This window comes from Zerene cesonia, chromosome 16 (genome assembly GCF_012273895.1).
Source record: "Zerene cesonia ecotype Mississippi chromosome 16, Zerene_cesonia_1.1, whole genome shotgun sequence".
NCBI lineage: Eukaryota > Metazoa > Arthropoda > Insecta > Lepidoptera > Pieridae > Zerene > Zerene cesonia.
Genome location: NC_052117.1, coordinates 2,042,156 through 2,063,265, shown reverse-complemented (window position 1 = coordinate 2,063,265; position 21,110 = coordinate 2,042,156). Strand labels below are relative to the sequence as shown.

General features: G+C 31.2%; 1 protein-coding gene across 14 annotated transcripts in view; it reads left to right on the top strand.

Annotated features, from left to right (window-relative positions):
- Positions 1-21,110, top strand: part of LOC119833128 (uncharacterized protein CG43867) — a 232,171-nt gene that overhangs the window by 191,160 nt on the left and 19,901 nt on the right. For 10 of the 14 annotated variants that reach the window (XM_038357035.1, XM_038357026.1, XM_038357031.1 and 7 more), the window contains 4 exons: positions 17,101-17,196; positions 18,290-18,478; positions 19,268-19,384; positions 20,799-20,966. In XM_038357035.1, coding sequence (XP_038212963.1) covers positions 17,101-17,196; positions 18,290-18,478; positions 19,268-19,384; positions 20,799-20,966 — 570 coding nt within the window. Of the gene's footprint in view, positions 1-15,365; positions 15,476-17,100; positions 17,197-18,289; positions 18,479-19,267; positions 19,385-20,798; positions 20,967-21,110 lie in introns of those variants that run through there. The other 4 variants (XM_038357027.1, XM_038357025.1, XM_038357033.1 and 1 more) reach the window with 3 other exon arrangements.

The following is a 21,110-nucleotide window of genomic DNA, read 5'->3' as shown; positions in this document are numbered from 1 at the left end:
TGAGAAAAACGGTCATCCCTTGAAGAAAATCGACCCATCGAATACGTAGCAGGCAGTAAGTCTTTCTTTCTATACAGTGTGATTTGCACCTCTTTCAGGTAATTGAATGTTTACGAATATAACAGAGATACGATAACAGTTTCAAAGTTTGTTTCAAGCCTGTGTGAGACGTCTATTATTGTGCCAATCGCAATAATTGCGGCAATTCTTGAAATCATTGATCACTATAATCATTTCTCATAAATAAATTAAATCAATTGTATAGTATACTGCATAATATAACCCGTTGTACCTCTAAGTTTTAATATTTCGTAATGTACAACTAATTAATTATCAATTATTTTTGTGCTCACACAAATGCATCAATTAAATTGAATCTTTTCTATTATGAATTGCATTATTTCTGCACATAAAGCATATTTTGATATCAAAAATGAGTTGACGTGTATAGTAATTTTTTGAAAAATTGTAATCTGAAATTAAATGTGTATCTTCTAAGTTAAAAAGCAAAATGCCTATTAATTGGTTGAACGGCGAATCGTTTTATTAACATTTACGAACAGCGTAATAGGTATTATTATCTTTGTGCGACGAAATGTTTGGCAAGCCAGTTAGTAATGTTCGTTAAATTGTAATAATAATAAAATAGTATTAGTAACCTCGTGTAAAATTAGCAATATGGCGTCGACAGCTGTTCGACGTACGCATGCGTCGTACGTTTCGCGCCTAATTTCAATGAGATGCCCGACTAACTTTAATATTTTCATAAAATATAATAATGTCGTGTCTTAAACAGTGAAAATATTCAATATCTTTGTGTGATACTATTGAATGCCACACTTTTTTATGACCATGTACTGTGTTTATGTTTTTTTATTGACCATGTATCTCAAATAATGAGGGATATGGAAAATGTAACAAAGTTTCATACCGGGGTTAGAATTTGTGACGATTTTTTGAGGAATTAATAAATAATAAGATTATATAATCTAATAACATGTTATCTGAAAAGAATGCTTTCAATAATTCAGTACGATAAATAATGAGGGAGAAAAATATATAATTATAAAAGTAAGAAAGCAAACGCAAACGTATATCGTATTATTAATTTCAAAACATAACGCTTGTTTCTCGTGTCATACGTAGCAGGTGGAACGTTTCACATCTGTTTTCTGATCGATTTTTCTTTATTGTGGTTACCAACTTTCCACTTACTAAACTGTATGTTTTATTTACAATACACGGCTTCGCAACTCTCTGACCATTTCACTTTCATTAAAATAAAATATCTGCAAGTTTTTAAGTAATTTGTTAAAAGTTATGAGAGTTATAACACCACATCTATTGGTGATTTTAATATATACAAATATTATTCAAATTACTAAATAGCTTATCTCAATATCTTAATATAATAAACAGTACTTATGCATAGTATTTGTTAACAAATAATTTAATAGTAGACACTAACAATCTTGACATTTATGTAGAATACGTAAGGATACGATCCATATCCATAAAAAGACTGGCAATATGATATATAAGTGTCTATATCAAGCCACTTCATATATCTCCGCTACATTAACATTACAACACGTTATCCCCAATGTCATTTCACTGACCGTGAATGAAACAGTACCTTTCATTAGCGATGGTGTTCGTAAATCGATAGCTCTATAAAACAGTGACTCATTGAGTGCAATAACCCTACGTACCGTCGATCAGTCGACGGATTAGTCGGTCGACTGGAGAGCTTACGCGGCGTTTTGTTTGCACTAGATAAAGCGTTTGGAAATCCATTTTTCCCGTAGACTTTGCTAGCTTTATTCGCCGTGATAAAGTGGAAGTTTTTGTATTGAGTGCAATTTTGTGGAGTTGTTGGTCATTTTTAGTATACACTTACTTTATATTTACATTGTTAATATTATGTATAGTAGGCTTAAATGTTACACGGTTGTTATAGAAATTTTAATATAATTATAATATTTTTTGTTAATTTTATTTTAATACTTTCACTTTTTGGATCCAGTGTCTTATAACACTGGTCCACATTCCATACTGTTCTCAAACATTTTTTGATTAATTAGTAAATTATGAAAAATATGCTGGATAAATAAATTTTAGAATATAAGAATTCGTTCAGTACAAAGCTCTTACATACCGTATTTAGAATTCAGTTTGAGGGATTGATGACATTTATTCCTTATTATAAGATAGTTCTAAAATTGTCTTATAAAAGGGCCCTACACAATTGACACAAGAATCATAATCTTTTCAAACAAAAAGTACTACATTTGGTTGATTGAAATATATCAATGTCTCTCAAGGTTACAACACAATATTCGTCTAAGAAATCACAGAGGATATCACGTTCGAAATTGTCACAGGAAGGACTTCCTTTGCGGTAACTAATCTATATTCGTCCCTTGGCATGTGTCTGTCACGGCCGTTCCTAATTATGTATTGTTTCTTATCTTGTGAGATCTGCATAATTAGTCAGTTGTATATTTGGAAGCGATGGGTTTTATTTGGCTCGATATGCTGTGTGGTGATAGCAGGACAATAGAAGTTGTATTTGATTATATTGTATTCCAAATCCTCCTAGGTAGACGTGCACCCACGTAGACCACATCTCCGCTTCAAACCTGGTGGGATTGTGGTCAAAGATCTGCCTATCGATTATAAAAAAAAAGTCGTCGGATCCTTTTTTATCTCTATTAAATATACCTTATGTATATGTATATATAATAACGTTTTACACTTCATTTACATAGTTTCATTCGTACATTCATACATTCGTTCGATTGTGTAAAAGCGAAATTAAAAGAAATATGTCAAATATAATCAAATCTTTGCAAAGTTAACCTCTAAAGTCATATGTGTAAGCACTTGCAGCCGAATTGCGAGCGAATCGATCGATCTTATCCAATTTTTTTTTATATCTATACTTTTTATATATACACACTTTCAAGGGAATCAAATTACAAATATAACAAAATGAATACTAACAAGCAAGCATGTTATTGGTTGTCACAACTTGTATGTACACGATCCAATTCTGGCCGACCGCCAGACCGTAGCTCCTGTTGAAATTATACCTTTTTGCTTTTATACCGCCCTGGTACCTTTCAACTTTTTTTTTGTTTTTAAAATAGTTTTGGCTGACGTAAAAGAGAAAAATTAAAATGCTTGGAGAGTTTCGCACCTATCTATTCCTAAATTAAAACTTATTTTTCTTTTATTAAAATGTTAAATCAATTTGAACTACGCGAATGCCTATAACCTCTGTATACCTAGTAGTACCTATTAGTAACATCTTATTCATAATAGTTATTAAGGCGATATAATTTTTTTCTAATCTTTTCCTAGAAAAACTGAAAAAAATCGTTTCGCCTCAGTCCACATCATTACGCAACCCTCGTTTCACCAAAAGCACTCTTGGGTTTTTGCACTTCACAAAGTTCTGAGTACTTTAAACATTACACTTGGGTTGAAAGCTTTTGTAATAATGTTCCCATTTAGTAGACACATGTTCACAATTTTACTATTTTTCGCAATTTTATATCTCGCTAAATTATCTCGCAGATAAAAAAGTATTGAATCTTTATTAAACTCAAACGTTTTTTTCATTGAAAAGAACTGCCACATTTTCTTCGGTTCATGTCCGAATTAATTACTTAGATTGCAAAAAAAAAACACGATGTTCGTTTCCAATATTTTAATAAATCTGTAGGGTAAGATTTAAGAAATATACAAAAAATATAAATTTAGAGTTGAATTAGCTATCATATGTGTGTTCTCATATTTTAGATTAGACATATAAATTTATCGCTTCCAATTCCCACCCAAGATCATGACGTTGTACAGATAAAATAAGAACAGATCATAAACAATTGTTAACCATATCGATCGTACAGATTATATAGATTATAAATGTTAAAATTAGCACAGATAAACAAATGTTAATATTACTCATCAATACGCATACAAGTTCCCCTTACTCAGACGTCAGTCATTATAGATTCAAGGGTGTGAATTCGATGACTCATTTTTGATTTAAGTAAATAATTAAAATAGCACATAATGATTAGGTAAATGACTATTTTTCATATTATTATAACAATATAGGATGATACGGATTAAATCATGAAATTTAAAAGAGCTGTTTGTTGTGTTTCGAAACCCAGCACTGTTAGTAAATAGGAAGACTGTCTCGTATTTTCTAGAATACTGATTTATTTCCTTAATAATAATAACCTGGAAAGCTATGTTGTTGTTTTTTATTCGATCATAATTTGTTTTCCTGACTTATACACTTACCTACGTGTGGTTGTTTACCTATTAGAGGATACTTATTTTCCGCTTGTGACTTCGTCTGCGTTACGTCTGCGTTTCTAGAATATATAAGTACCTATTTCCTTCTATCTCTAGCTATCTCTTTAAAAAATTTCATCCAAATAGGTTTAGACGTGTAGATGAGACAGACTCGGTTTCTTTTTCATTCATAATTTTAGTGTGGAGAAAGACATTGCATGAAATTTAACCGCATTTTATGACGTCAGAAACAATCAGTGCGTGACACGCAATTATAAGATCAATTGTGTTCAGTTCAACCATCGTTTGACCCTAATATAGTGCACATAATACTACATTATTTTCGCTCTGCTGGCAGAAATTAATTCCAAAGACTACACTTTTAAATAACTTTAACACTAGAGTTCAGCTATTTATTTCTTTCTTTTAAGTTTAAGACTTAAAACTGTATTTGTGTCTTTATGCATTTGAAATAAATGTTTTTATTATCTTTCATTTATTCTTTATTATTAAATGACTAAATGCGTCATCGTGAATCCTTTCATTATGTGTGCATAAACATGTTAAACAATTTGTTTATTACATACATTTTGAAGTAAATCTCTTCAGTTCTTAAGACCATTCTCTGAAGCCCGGGCTAATCTTTCAAGCCTGCAGTCTGCGTTGGGAAATAAGCGTGTTCTATGAATTGCACTTGCAACCCAATAGTTGCTGCCATTTTGAAAGTGGGGTCTTTTCTTCGAGATTACTAACGAACTGTATTTATATTTATATGTCTTATAAATAAAGGTACCTACTTCATTCAATTTTATTAAGATGTCACTTAATATGAATCAACGTTTTCATAAGAAACAAATTACAGTTTAGTTATTGGTAGTTATAATTTGAAGCTTCTCTTATTATTTACAATAATCAAATTCAGTATGGGACATATTTTTTAGACATTTTTTAATTCATCGTAGGTAACTATTACGTATGTAGATAGTAATTAGTAAAGTATATAACAAGACTTTGATGTAAAAACAATAGAATGGCACTGAAATTGGACTGCAATTTAGAAGTAAATAGAAACTTTACATATACGGTCCTTATTTACATAAAGAATAATAATCAACGCGAAATAGACAATCTGCATAATCATTACATATACAATTTCTACATTAACTATGTTCATATATTATTATATTACGTACGAGCTACGTGATATGAACTTAAATTGTATATATTTCGTTCATTTAGTGCAAAATACATAACTTATAAGACTAGACGCTCGTCCTGGCTCCACCCGGATATCAAGATTTCTGATTTATCTCAAGGGAGCATTTAATCGGGATAAAAAGTATCCTAGCACCTAAGTCAGCTCATACCCTCTGTTTACCAAATTTCATCAAAATCCGTTCAGTAGTTTCACCGTGATTAAAAGACAAACATCCAAATAAACAAACATATTAAACTCAAAACTATTTGTACTTTTAAGCATGACTTATTTTAAAACACAATATTTTCAGCTTAAGTTCGATTTAAGTAGTGGACTATTGTTACTGAAGAAATACTAGTGATTCATCAATTACTTCATAAATTTATCGTACAAAGAAATAAACGATTGAATGAGTGAATCCTTATTGCATTAATTATGAAAAATGCAAAAAGACATATTCACACACACACACACACACATTTAAATTCTTATTGTGGGGGTCGAGCACGCTTCGGCACGAACTGGGCCAGCTCGCATCGGGGTAGTACCACACCCCCACAGAAAACCAGCGTGAAATAGTGGCATGCCACTGTGTTTCGTGCGGTGAGTGGGGGAGCCGGAGGCCCGTTTCCTTTTCCTCACCCGTCACAGTCCATTCTTTCCAGTTCCAGTCGTTAATCCTTTCCTTTTCCCGTACCCCATAAAAGCAGGCAGCGCATTCGCAGAGGCACTACCTTTGCGAATGTTCATGAGCGGTGGTGATCGCTTACCATCAGGCGAACCACCAGCTCAGTTGCCCGCTATGACATAAAAAAAAATTTAACATCAAAATTATCGCTTGGACGCCTTTCAAATAATAAAAAAATCACTGACTAATAAAAATATGCATTCTTAATATAAAGAAAATTCACGTAATAAATAATGTAAGCGTTCAAACACAGCACAGTCTTCGTTATTGAAAGATAATCCATAACTTTAGATAGGTGTATACATCCTGTGTCAATCGACACGCCCCGTCTCGGCATGCGAATTCCTTGTACGATTTAATTAAATTTCTCGACGCCTTCGTATCGATTCTGTTTACTTCTAAAAATACAGCTAATCTCATAGGTACGCTTTTATGAAGAGCGTAGAGGTGATGCATGTGCTATCCGGATTATTATTAAAGTAAATATTTAGTATAGTGTATTTTTGTGATAAATTTTCGAATTAAATTCAAATTCAAATTGTTTATTAAATCAAACACTTAACCTAACCTTATAGCTAAGTACATCACGGTAGCAGTACAAATAGGTATCAAACAATTAAAGGTTCAAGACCGATATCTTTGCTAGGTTACAGAGTAACCTGTATTAATTATTTATGTAATTTTAATTATTTATTGTTTATGATGGTATGTATTTGTCGCTTATTGTATTAACAACTAACGTAACTAACCGCGACTTTACATGTATTAAAACAGAAAATAAATGTAGGTAGTAATTAGTAATCAAGTTACTACAAATAAGTCATGTTTTTGTCAAAAAAAGACACACGTGCGATATTTTGCGATACCAACGCACTATGATAAATGAATTTGTATAAAAAATATCGAACACCGCAGTTTAATGAGACTCATCTGTCAATATTTGAAATAAACACCGAAGCGTGTTTGCACATATATATCAACCTAAAATTAACTGTAAACATAAAGGCATAGGGTATCAAATGTCCTGTCATCGGCGATAAACAGAATCCCTATGTAAGTCAGTGAAGGAGTATTAGGGTCCGCACCCCGAACACAGCAGATCAATATCTTGCCCTAAATAGTAACAAAATACACGAAACCATTTAAGTGGGTCGATATTATTATACTGTCCAGTCTATATTGCCCTTGACTCTATGGAATAATTAAACTAATATTAATACGGATTTTTATTATTACATTAGTATGACATATGTCAAACATCAAAGTGATTATATTTATTAATAAAAAAACAGTAAACTAATTTGTTTAAAGAACACAACATAAAAAATGTTTTAATTACACTATTTTCAGTTCGAATTTAACAAGCTTCAATTTTTTAATTTGTGAAACACATATTATATAAGGCTTTTAAACATATTAAAAGTACAATACGACAGTAATAATATGTAAAGCTTTAAAATTTTCTAGTAAATTCCAAAGTTAGAATCTGTAATAGATTACAAATCAGTTTAGGAATCCACTGCGATACCGCATTGATAGAATATTTCTAAGTATTCTGGACCATTTCCAACGCGAAATTGATACTATCGATCTTACGTGAGAGTATCATGCCGTAGATTATTTTCATTTCTATATAATATACTAGGTCGTTACCCAGGCTCTGCCTGCATTTACCCTGGACACTATGAATGTAGTCAATTTATAACATGACTCAGGAATAAAGAACATATATGTTGAAGAATAATTAAGTAAGTAGTGTAAAAATAAGTAGTTTAGATATATAGTAGTAAGTAAGTAGTAGGTACATATAAGAATCAATTATTAAAAAACGTGGATTTAATGAAGAGACTGGATTTAGTTAACAACATTTACCGTAATACTTTTAACGTGTTTTAAAACCGTTGGAAAGCATAACGATATGGCTTCATTCGTCCTAAAAGCGTGTCAAAAGGGAATTCTCAATTAATTCTCTCCTGTTCCATATAATGTTTGTGTAGTGTAGGTAGCTGACATAATGTTACTTGAATAATTAAATCGAGTTAAGGTCTTAATTAAAAGCGAGAGATCACGAATTCTAAGATTTATTTCGGGTAGTCTCACGGTCTAGGCAATATGGAACTTTTATTTTTCATTGTTTTTATTTGTAGCAATATAAAAAGCTAGTTTTTCCTAGTTGATTCGCTCTAATTCGAATTGTAAACCAAAAATTTTCCCGAATACATCTAACGACCCGATAAATTTCACTAAAATCGGTCTAGCCGTTGAGAATAAGTTCATTGGCAAACTCACGCAAAGAAGAAATATATTTGTATAATAATCGTATTTTTGATATTATTTTTAAAAGCTCTATAAATAAAATATTTTTTTTTTGCCCCTTCTTACATTTTCAACAATTTACCATTCGTGTTTTATATTTCGACTAAGTAAGTAAAAAAACTTCCAAATATATCAAAAGAAACGAACAATATTACTAACGACATTATTTTTATACATCATCTCTTGTGTCGTTCAAATTCTGAAAACGAAGTTAGCAAGACACATAAATTGTCTAACTATTGCCAACAAACATTACTAGACAGTAGACACTCGTACAACTTTCATAGTTTCTACAATAAACTTGGTTCCTAGTTCTACTCTAATTTTGGCCGAAGCTTAAATTCAAAATGAATATCACAAACTTCCAAATATTTACTCTTTTTCTTTTTATTTCCAATTATTTGTTTACCTTTATACAATGCCTTTTAGTTAGAAAATTCAATGCATGTAATAATATTAAATATGAACCTGAAGAGGTTTGTTTGTTTGAACGCGCTTATGTCATAATCTATATACTGGACCGATTTAAAAAATTATCTCACCGCATGTACCACGGACGAAGCCGGGCCGGACCGCTAGTATTTAAAAACTAAAAGCTAAATCTAATTTGAAACTTTACAATTTACCTTATCTATTATGATTTTAAAATATCTGCACTAGTTTTTAAAAGTGATACACTTTATATTTAATCTATACGTTAGAAGAATGGAATGAACAATTTTAATTGTATCCTTCCTATCCTTTATTCCTATCTAACACTGAAATATTTTTTCAAATCGGACCAGTAGTTCTTGAGATTAGCGCGTTCAACCTAAAAAACTCTTTAGCTTTATAATATTAGTATATAATAACACAAACAAATCCATAAAATTTAGAGAACGAGTGACAGACATACCTTATATAAAAACAAGACTACTATAAAAACAAGATTCTTTTGAATTTTTATTATATTTACAAATAAACTGTAAGTGAAGAAAGATAAATTCGATTTCGTTGGACAAAATGGATACATCACAATTGAGATATTCTGGATGTATTCCAAAACTTGCGAATAAATTGCTTAAGGTTTTAACATAATGCGGTATTAAGCAGTAGTATCTAAACATAGACGATTCGATACATTTTGTATTATATAATCTGTGAATAGAAATAAAAAAAAAGCAATAATGAATCACTATCAGCGACTAAATCCTTTAATTTTAATTAGATGAATAACAAGCTTGTGAAAAATTAATACTAATGCTCATAATATATTCGATATTTAAAAAACTTTCATGCGCTGATTAATCAAGAAAGTCGAGATAAAATTTGCCAGATATCCTGTATTAAAAAAGATATACGGAGCCCAATAATTAATCATCTTCAGTCCGCAAAACTTTTCCAGACTTTTCTTTTGCACAGCACGTCGTATTAATTATTAACTTTTCCATGTAAGTTTTACTATATATTTAAAAATCTTCATCATATGCATATTACATATTTTAAATTAAGAATCTAATAATTGCCATGTTTTACCTATTGCAATTGTTATTATCGTAAAACAGAAATAATGACCAAAGACAACAAGAAAGTTTAAATAGCTTAAGGGTTTAGCTAAATTATGATGTATCATAGTACTATAAAAGAAAAAACACGTTTTCGTTTTGTTTTTTAGGACAAAGATGTATACAACATCATAACGGGTACGTAAGTTACAGTCTATGAACTTTTGTTGAACGTTCTCGAACCGCGACGCGCCACAGCAATAAAATTGTAAGATTTTGCCTTGGGTCCTACTCAATGATTTGTGAGTCTGACTAGTTGTAAAACGCTCAAGAAAAATAAGTTGTATGTAGTCAGATTTATGTTAATATTCATAAGCAAAAAAAAATAAATCCATACAAACTCCTTTTATTTCTATTAAGGTCTAAAATATTCTTTTCATTGGGAATCAAAAGGTTTTACGTTGCCGACACCTGGGTTATCTCACATGCGCGAGATTTAAAATTCAAAATGCGATCGCCTGTTCCATATGACAGTGATTGCTATTCTGTACGTAGTACGTTGCTTCACCTTGGCTTTTCATTCATGCTTTTTTTATGGCAATACAGATAGACGATACACGTTCATTCATTCAGTCTGATTTATACATTGCCTTATAATTATTTCTGAACGAGCGAAAATCGAGACAGTCGATTAACAAAATGGAAGCTGCCGATTGAACGGTGTATTTAAAAAAAACACTACAGTTTCCTCTAAAGAAAAATTTATTTGAAAGATTAATTATTATGGCTTCAGTTTCTCACTCTTAAAATCGTTCAAGCATTGGTGTCCATCAAGATAAAAATAAATAAGTCGGTAGCATATTAAGCGCTATGTAAATATCGATCCATAGTACGTCCTGTAGGATATCGTCAGTTAGTTCGCTTCCGTACTGCATCGCGCGCGAACGCTTTACAACATATTTAATCTGTGGAGTTGAAAACGCGTTCAGTGTCTGTGCTTGGAAATAACGAGTGTGAAATCTGCTTTATAAATTTAAACTTAGAACGTCCTTATTCTGATTACAAATGCGATTTATTTAAAATATTATTTCGAAGTTATCAGCGTCTCTACAAATAATATATAGACAAATTTATTTGTAATATTAGTGTTGATCGTAGTTGGTGAAATGGTGGATAATTTCTACGTTTAAGATGTAAAATAAGTTATTATTTAATGTACTTAGTTTAACATTAGCAACATAATATAAAATTAGGTATTGATTTTACGGAAATTTATTGAATTAATAATGAGGTGTTAATTCATATGACATATATATAAATATATTCGTCTCTATAACGCAGCTTAATAAATTTTATGACTGCTTTAAATGAAATAAAAATTTTCTTATATTAAATTTCTCATTATTTTACAATAAATATAAATAAGTTAATCTCTAATTAATAGGAAAAATACCAAGCTTTTAATTGATTTAAATAGTCCATAGTAGGTTTATTAAAATTAAATCCGTTACAAAAAAACATTTCTAAAGTATATTATGAATTGAAAGCTTTTAAACAGTATTCTATTAGAAAACAATAGAGTATCAAATAAAGCGTTAGTGTTACTTCACGTAAAATAAAATACAATACTAAAATATTAATATGAAATGTGAGAATCTCTATCTCGCACATAGAACACCATTGTCTAGCGGTGATTTATTATTTATCGTAGCGAGACACTTTCGGGTTATGTTTGAGTTGGGTTAATTAAAATTTGAGAATATTCCAACTGTAACTGTATAAATAAACTAGCGGTACGCCCCGGCTTTGCCCCTGGTACATAATAAAGCTTATGTCAATCATGCAGCTTTCTAATGGTTTTTTTTTTATCGGAACAGTAGATTTTGTGTGAAAAAGTTACGAAGAAAAAGACAAATGTTTACTCGTTTTAATATTAGATTATACCAGCTGCGCCCCGCGGTTTCACCCGCGTAAGTCCGTATCCCGTAGGAATATCGGGATAAAAAGTTGCCTTTATGTTATTCCAGTTGTCCAGCTGTTTACGTACCAAATTTCATTACAATCGGTTCAGTAGTCTTTGCGTGAAAGAGCAACAAACACACACACATCCTTACAAACTTTCGCATTTAATATTAGTAGGATTAATCATAGCCGTGGAAACATCATGCAAGTATTTGTTATATCCATTATATCTGTATACACGATTTCCAAAGCCCATACTCGAAAGTGGGTGCTTAAAAATCACGGATGCAACATATCAGTGACATTTCCAATCAAGATGGACGTCTTTGATCTATTTATGGCGCCAAATGGAGCGTGTCGTTTGTAAACATTCAGATTGATTGCACTGCACTAAAAGCAATAAACAGTGATCGGAGGTGTCGTAATGGGTTGTCTAGGAAATCCAGTGGGGCCTCACATTGTATTTATTTTGTTCCAATATTAAGCGTTGTTCTTGGACATTCAAGAATTTTCTAATAGTAAATGAGTTTTACCCGTTGTTGGATTAATTATGTAAAATAGTTGCGGATCTACCCGGCTGCACCCGTTACACATTGCCTATATACTCAAGGATCACAAATTATATTCCAGTAGATCCTGAGATAAGTGCGTTAAAACTGTTTGGATTTATATCTACACTAATATTATAAAGAGGAAAACTTTGTTTGTTTGGTTGTAATGAATAGGCTCAAAAACTACTGGACCGATTTTGAAAATTCTTTCACCATTCGAAAGCTACATTATCCACGAGTAACATAGGCTATATTTTATTTTGAAAAAAAAATAGGGTTCCGTAAGATATTTTCGATTAACTGAAAAAAATCAACCAATGAAGTTACTTATTTTGCGTACGCTGCCTAAACTACAAAAGATAGAACCATAAAATGTTAGAATTAATTGTAGATCTTATAAATATCTACAAAAAAGTCCTCGACACACCATACCTATCTATGTCGAGTGAGGCACAACAACCACATTTTTATTTAAAAATCTTGATTTTTTCGGACTACATTTAAACGCGTTTATTTTACTCACGCTATTAATCCTTATCAAAATAAATTATTTCATCAATAAGTACAGTTTATGTTGATAATATTTGGTCTTTGAATGATTATAATTGGACGTTTAGTTTTGAAGTTGTGGTGAAATTAAAATATTACGATTTCTGCTGCACGGCCCGTTGTGAAGTGGGCGTCGATAAACTGTTTTCGGGTGAAAGAGCACCTTACAAACATCCATATATTCATCTATACCTAAAAACTTTAACGTTTATAATCTTAGCAGGATCTGGCTATAGAAATACCACGGGCGAAGCCGGGGCGGACCGCTAGTAATTAATATAGAAGTATAGATTATATCGTTAAAGAAATGTATTGACTTTAAAGTAACGAATATATAAAATTACTTCAATTATACATTCAAATTTCATACTTGCATTAGGTAAAAATCACGAAGGAGTAATAACTCAAGCGGCCGTAATAAATACCGAGCTATCACGGTAAATGTTGCGCATATAAATTCTATGAGAGCTATAAATATTGAAATGTATTTTCACGGCCGAAATTGCCCATATTTCAAATGTTCCGGTGTAAAATGTTTTGAGAAAACCTGTCTCACGTTCTCACCAATAGGTATTTTAATATCTAGCTGTTACATATTTTACTTTCGGTAACATCTTCATTATAAAATAGTAATACTCTATCACGAGATATACCTTACTACTATAATATATACTATTACGTTTTGATACTTATTTAGGATCACAATTTATTACCCACATCCGTTCTATTACCATACACTTCCAGCTCAAATGTCCATCCCGACAAAGAATATTTATTATACCGCTCAAGTAATTCAGCATTAATTAAACCATCTTTAACCTAACAGCATAATTAACGGCCGTCTATAGCTTCAGAATAAATAAGGAAGCAACTAAATGAGTAATTTATTGCTGGCAGCATTTTAATTAACCCAACTGATGTAACTAATGAACGATGTTTACACTTACTAGAGAGTTGTTAATGATGATTATTACTGTTTAACAGATTGAATCAAGATGTACTCAGGTATTAAACTTTAGAACTTAACCGCTTCCTTGGTAAAGTGGTAGCCCGTGAGCGTAGACCCAAAGGGGTTCTGGGTTCGATACCCGGTGGGGACCAAAAAATTTCTCAGTCTGGCAGGGCACAGATGTACGTTACCTACTTGATCGTAAAGAAAACTGATCTGTCAAACTGCATGGTGCATCTGCCCCACTATAAAGAGACAGGGGATCGAACAAAATTAACAACAGTGTAAATATGAAAGCTGTTTGTATAGATAAGACTTTTATCCACACAAACAATTTGGAATTATATACAACCGGAAACTCAATATGGGAGTCAATGGTTTCAAAAATATCATATTTTTCAAAACTACTGAGATATGACCATACTACCCACTGTTTTTCAGAAATCAACAGATGAAATATTTTTCAAAAACATATACAACAATATAATACATACAAATAAATCAAATATCAGCCATCAATTCCTTTTTGTATCGTTGTTAATAGAACGTTAAGCAATATCGCATTCTTCAAACTTCAAATAAAGCTCAGATTCAGTATTTCTTTTCAAAATACACGATCACAACAAATCAAGTAAGAAGGCGGAAACTAAGCAAGTTACTGTTTATATTTACGTCTATTCAGTGTACCCGATTCAGTTTTAAACGCTAACAAATAAAATTAGTGTTGTCATTTCCCGTACTCCGACCATTGCTTATTTTTCTTTAGTGTTACCCGATTTAGTCGAGAAGTCGCCCTCGTGTCGCTGACTCAGGCATATAACGGCGTTTGTGATTAATGCCGACTATTCTTGGATACCTAATCCACTCTAGTTCCTTTGTTCTAGTGTCTTTCTTTTTGTAGTTGGAAATAAATTATGAAAATTTTCTATGTAGATTTGGATTTCTTTATCAATTTTGTTTGGTAAATGCCTTAGTTTGGATATTAAATCTACTTTCAGTTATTGTAAATTCTTTCTGTCTTCAGTATTTATTACAAGTTTTAAATATTTTTCTTATATATAAATAAAATGTAGAAACTGATCTTCCGCATATAATTTATACGTATTTAAGAAATATATGCCAAACTTAAAATAAAAATATATCAAAGTATCATTTTGACTATTTGTAAATCATATCACAGAAGAACTAGACATTCCATATAGTATATATATATTTACATACAGTAGCATTTACATGTTCTAAATGATACATAATTTTTTTACAACTCAGTCCATATTTCAGCCTGGTTGGTTAACAAACCATAAAGCTTCATTGTTTCACAAATAAATCTAAAAACAGACTGAAGTGTGTAAACCAGTGTTTAGTGAAAACCGACCATTGAACTTAGGTGTTATTTGAAGTGTGAAATGTTTGGAGCGCAGATAAAAGACTTCGGAATGTTGGTCATATGTGGACTCGCGGACATGTGTAAGTTTTATGTGACCGATTTTATAAATTACTCGCTTATTACTAAGGTGACGTTGTTTCGCTGTTTATTATTTATACAATAAAGATGTGTAAATACCTAAGCTTTTTAATTAAATTATATTTTAAAGGTAAAACCATAAAATATTTTTTTCTTGTTTATAGTTCCATTTTATGCAATACCGTCTTTATTTCAGCAATGCTGTAATGTTCTTTTTCTTGATACAATTTAAATTTTGATTCATACAACTCATTCTCAAGTAACTATTTAAAAAATTCCCAAGTATTAAAATTCGTGACGTCGCATTTTCTATCTAAAAAGTAGGATTTGTTACTTCAATATAGGACTTTAGAAATAATTATTAACGATAGTACACAATGAGAATTTATCAGGTCGAGTAATATTAAGAAATCTGTTTAATTTTATGCTATACTAAACCTCTTGTGGAAATCATAATTTATTTGGTATTTACTGAACTGAGTACCTATAATACTCAAACCGTTCTTCCGTTCAGTGCCATTCGTGATTGGATTATACTCCAACATTACAAAGCGTACGTGCGAACGATAGCTTTGATATGGATTAGTATTCACTAATTCGTTCACGAAGAGCGTTTGATTCGCTTCACTGAAAATCAATGAAACGTGTCGGTTTACAATAAAGCTTTGTGAATACGGAGATACTTGCGTCGTTTTGTATATTAAGATGTAGGTAAAGCGATATTGTTATTTCATTGTTGCTTCTATGTGTAATATCAAACCATAACATCTATATATTTTTATTATAGCAAATTGAACATTGCATTGAAAAGTTTGGACCATCTTTGGGAATATATTATATTTTGTTTTTACTTCAAAGATTCCGAACTTAATAATCTAGTAATTATTCAAGAAATCATTTTGTGTTTTCTTTATTTACCTACTTTATTAAACATGCTTTACACATATTGTACGGTAAATTTAGAATTAAGCTAATCCACTTCTGACGGCACGGCCTTATGTTTATCTTTCGTTTTTGTTTATGTACCCATATAATGTGTTAGTTACGTAGCTATTTAGTTATAACAATAGAATTTCGTGCAATGCGGTCGGCAAACAGGAACCACGTTGCCGCAGTACTCCGATACATATCTAAGTTTCGCAAACGTATTATATACGCTGCGGTTTCGTACCTATGTTGGTTATGTGAGATTGTCGCTAATAAATCATAACATTCACACCATATTGCAGTGCAGGATTAAAAGCTTTAACTGTTTCGTAGTAATGAAAATGAGTCAGGCCTGTATTAGGTAATTAATTAATATGTAGGTATGCATTAAAAAAATTGTTCAACGGTTGTCTTGGTTCTATGACAATGCAAAATCTGCCTAATTTGCATTGTATGTAATATGTATTGTAAATTCATTTGATTAAAATTGAAGTCATTAGTTACATTGTGTCATAACCATTATCAGAAAAAGTATAATCTGACTACAGTGTTTTCTATCAGAGATTTTAAAAACAAAACATACCTATTTAGACCAGTGAAAAATGTTTAAGACACACTTGAACATTGAACGGACTATTAGTAGACCTGGGCCCTGAATAAAGGTATCTCCCCTCTTTAGTGTATGGTTTGTTTTTTCTAGGTCCGCGCCATGGAGCAGCGGCTGTGCGAGTGGCCGGCGGGCGCTGAAGGTGCTCCCAAAGCCATCTCGAGGCTTGAAGGCCAAATAGAAGAACAGGTAAATATGAAAGAGTATCTACACCTTTATGAACAACCATTTAAGGCGTGTACTACCTTTATTAAGGCGAAGCTCAAATAATAATTAAATAACGAATGTGCATTCAGGGCGGAGTGTAATCAAACGCATATTAATATAGTATAAAAAAATAGATTGTCGTCACACGGATGGTTTTAATGGTCCTCTGGATAGAAGAATTTGTACCTCAAAAAAACTACATATACTAAAAGTGAATTTAAATAAATTTTAGTTTAGCAAAAGGCTATAGTTCAGAATAAAAAAAATACGTAGGTTCGTAATTACGTCTTAATACCTATGTATATTGTAAAATCAGTTTTAATAAAATACTTAGCTTGATCAGGCGAACCATGAGCCGTACTAGAAAATAAATTGAAATCTTGTGGTAAGTATAAATGTCAGTTCGCCTTTAAATAAAAGAGGAATTTACTACCGTCCAGGGAACAATTAAATTAACTAATCCGAAGATTCGGACTAAGAATGTTCTCATTGGATTAAATCTTCAATCTCTTCTTATTTATATACGTTTTGTTGGTAAATAAAAATTTTAAAGGTATGTGTGTGTGTATTATAAATACATATTATAGTATGCATATCTACTTATACGTCTATGTCGCTATGTAATTATCTACACATTGTTATTTGTTTTATATAACTTTTATAAACAATCAAATTTTATTCAGAATGCGAATGCATCTTAACTACGTCACTGTCACTTCATTACGAAATGTAACGTCATGACTCTGTCAAATGATAAACGTCATTACTTAGTCGTTTTATTCAGTTTATGACGCGATTACCGTTACGCATGTTTACGAACGTACTATAAATAAGTTTGTTTACCTTCCAAATAAATTTATAAACATTGTGAATGAAAACAGGTACAAAACTTTCGAAAGCAACATATTCGTAATTTTTAGAAATGATCTATCCATTTAGAACAAAATTAATTTATTAGAAAAATGCAGGTAAACATAATATTTTTCCTATGTAACTCTATAGGGTTTTGTAATGTTTATTACACGTATCTTATAGAAGATTTGTTCACAACGCTAAAACGTTAATTTATTCATAGAAGCAGCTGCGACTTCAGGACGCAAAACAAGTTGAGGCAAAAGCCGCTCGTATAAAAGAGTGGGTTACAAACAAACTACGGGAATTGGAACAACAAAATCAGCTACTTAGAGAACAAAATGACCGGTGCAATCAACAATTAGAATTATTAAGGAACCACATTGCGGCACAGGGTAGTAGGAATTGCACGGTGAGTTGTTATTATTGATTTTTTCACAGTGTATGCCAAATAACTTTGTTTGAAAAAGTACCAAGTGGGGAAACTGTAAACTTTACATTAGTAATTATACTAAGACTAATTAGTATGAGCCGAAGCATTTGAAAATTTAATTTTTAAATGTTAATGTGTACTTTAAAGGAAGTCACTAAAAGTTTGGCCATAGAAAGTCAGCTCCCCTATCATGGAGCCTATCACCATTATTATCAATTTGGGTTGTGTGGAGATGGATAAAACCAAAAAAATATACCCTATTTCATTCGGTTGGCTATATTTTTTTGGTTGTATCTCAATCAGTAAAGAGGTGTCTTACTACATATTTTTTAAATTATTGGACGGCTATTTGATTTTAATTTTACCAAACATATTCTCATTCATATTTTATGTATGTATTTAAAAATATTATAAGATAACAAAGTTATTTGTTGTAAACTGTTAATATATGTCATGTACTTGTATTATTAATTTGTTACTCTAGATTTTCATAAATAATACTGTTATTAATCTTTTAGAGCTACCTCTCTCTCTTTTAAATCTCTGTCTTTGTTGACATATTCACATAATATCATGGTCAAAACATTTATCAACAAAGAATCCATTACATTATTTGCAAAAAACCATTTATTAATAAATCTACACGAATAGTAGAAACATTAGTGAATATATATTTATTTATATATTTATCCACTGACTGGTGATCGCCTCTATGTTACTTCAACTATATTCTTTAAGAGGAGGACTATTGGAAATTATTTCTCACAGCAGTTTCTACCCTCTCGGGCAAGCTTATCACTAGAAGTGAGAACAGAAGACTCTACTCATGCAACGAGTCTTTTAGCATCAAACCGACGACGCTCTGAAAGTCTAGAGGGTCCCCAGGTAGCCTAGATTGAATGTTGTAATGGCTAGACAGCAAGCACTTTAGTTTAAAACACTTATAAATTTATTTACACAAATTGATATAAAATTGTAAATATATACACATTTATTTGTAAATTTTTAAAGTGATATGTGTTATAATTTAATCTAATAATGAACTTTTCTGTTTTTATGTGTCACTTATTGTAATCATTCAATAAGTTGTAACATGTATATGATCATATCATATATCAAATTATCTCATATATACTTATATCAATTTGTTGATTAAACATACAACAATAATAAAATTATGTCTTGTGTTAGCATTACATTTAATTTCTTTGCAATTTACTACTAAAATATTGTTTAAGCGCACCTACAACTTCATAAAAGAAGATGAAAGCTATTCATTGTTTTATATTTTGCATTTTAAATACAATATTTGATTATTTCTTAATATATGTGGTTTGATGCTGACTAATAATTGAGTATAAGTTTTAAATTTCCTACCAACACATTATTATTATACTTTGCATATTTTCTTTCTGCCATGTGTAATTTTAAAACAAAAAATAATGATAATAAATTCTCTGGGGCCTAGGCCTTAACCATTTTAACATCAGATATTATTATTAAAGATTTAAAATTATTTAAGAATGAAACTCACATAATATGCATGTTTAAAATTAAAACAAACATTGTTTTAATCAATTTTATAAAGCCTGTAAATTCCTATTCTATTGAAAAAAGAAATTCGTAAATATTTACATTATTTCTCCAAATTTGCATCTATTATAGATTATAATTTTGACCGCCTCCTTGGTACAGTGGTTAACGCGTGAGCGTAGAACCGAGGGGTCCTGGGTTCAATTCCCGGTGGGGACGCACAAAAAAAAATGTCTCGGTCTGGCAGGACACAGAAGGCTGATCACCTACTTGTCCGTAAAGAAAATCGATCAGTGAAACAGATGTACATCATCTGCCCCATACCCCACTAGGGGACACGGGACTTCACTTTTATAGATTATAATTATAATATAAAATAATAATTTTATAAGTTACGCAATGTTAATATTAAGGCATTTGCTGAATTTTTTTGAATATGTGCTAATGTTATCATAGACGATTATGTGTTTAATTTATTTATTTTTGTTAATGGGTTATCATTTCAACGAAAGAATACCAAATTCAGAAACATTTTTACATGACTTTTGACTGTCATTGACTAAAACCTACACTACCATATTTGAGGGTAGATGAATAAAAAGATTTTACAAACGCCGTACAAAAGATACTGTTAAACATACATTTTTCCCTGTAATTCTGCAAGTAATTCCCAAACACGTAACATTTGCAATTCATTGCGAATTAAGGAAAATTATTTTACAAGAGGAAACAAAAATGTATATGGTATTAAACATTTTATTTTCAGCTGCCTCTGACAACCTCAGAGCCCCATTACAGTACGCCGGTGCGGCACAGAAGAAACTTATCCATCGGAACAACGAATTTGACGCAAACTAATGTCACACAAATAAACACTATGAATAGGACAATGGACGAGCGGACTACTGCGAGTCTGCTGGCTGATGATTTAGCGGTAAGTTTGGGTTATTTTTTATCTTAATTTTATGGAAACTTTATTAAAGTCGGCTCATGTGTTGTTCATGTACCCAAAGATAAACTGAAAAAGTTATGAGCTCATTTAAAGATGTCAGTTTGTTAATAAATAGACTAGGGTATT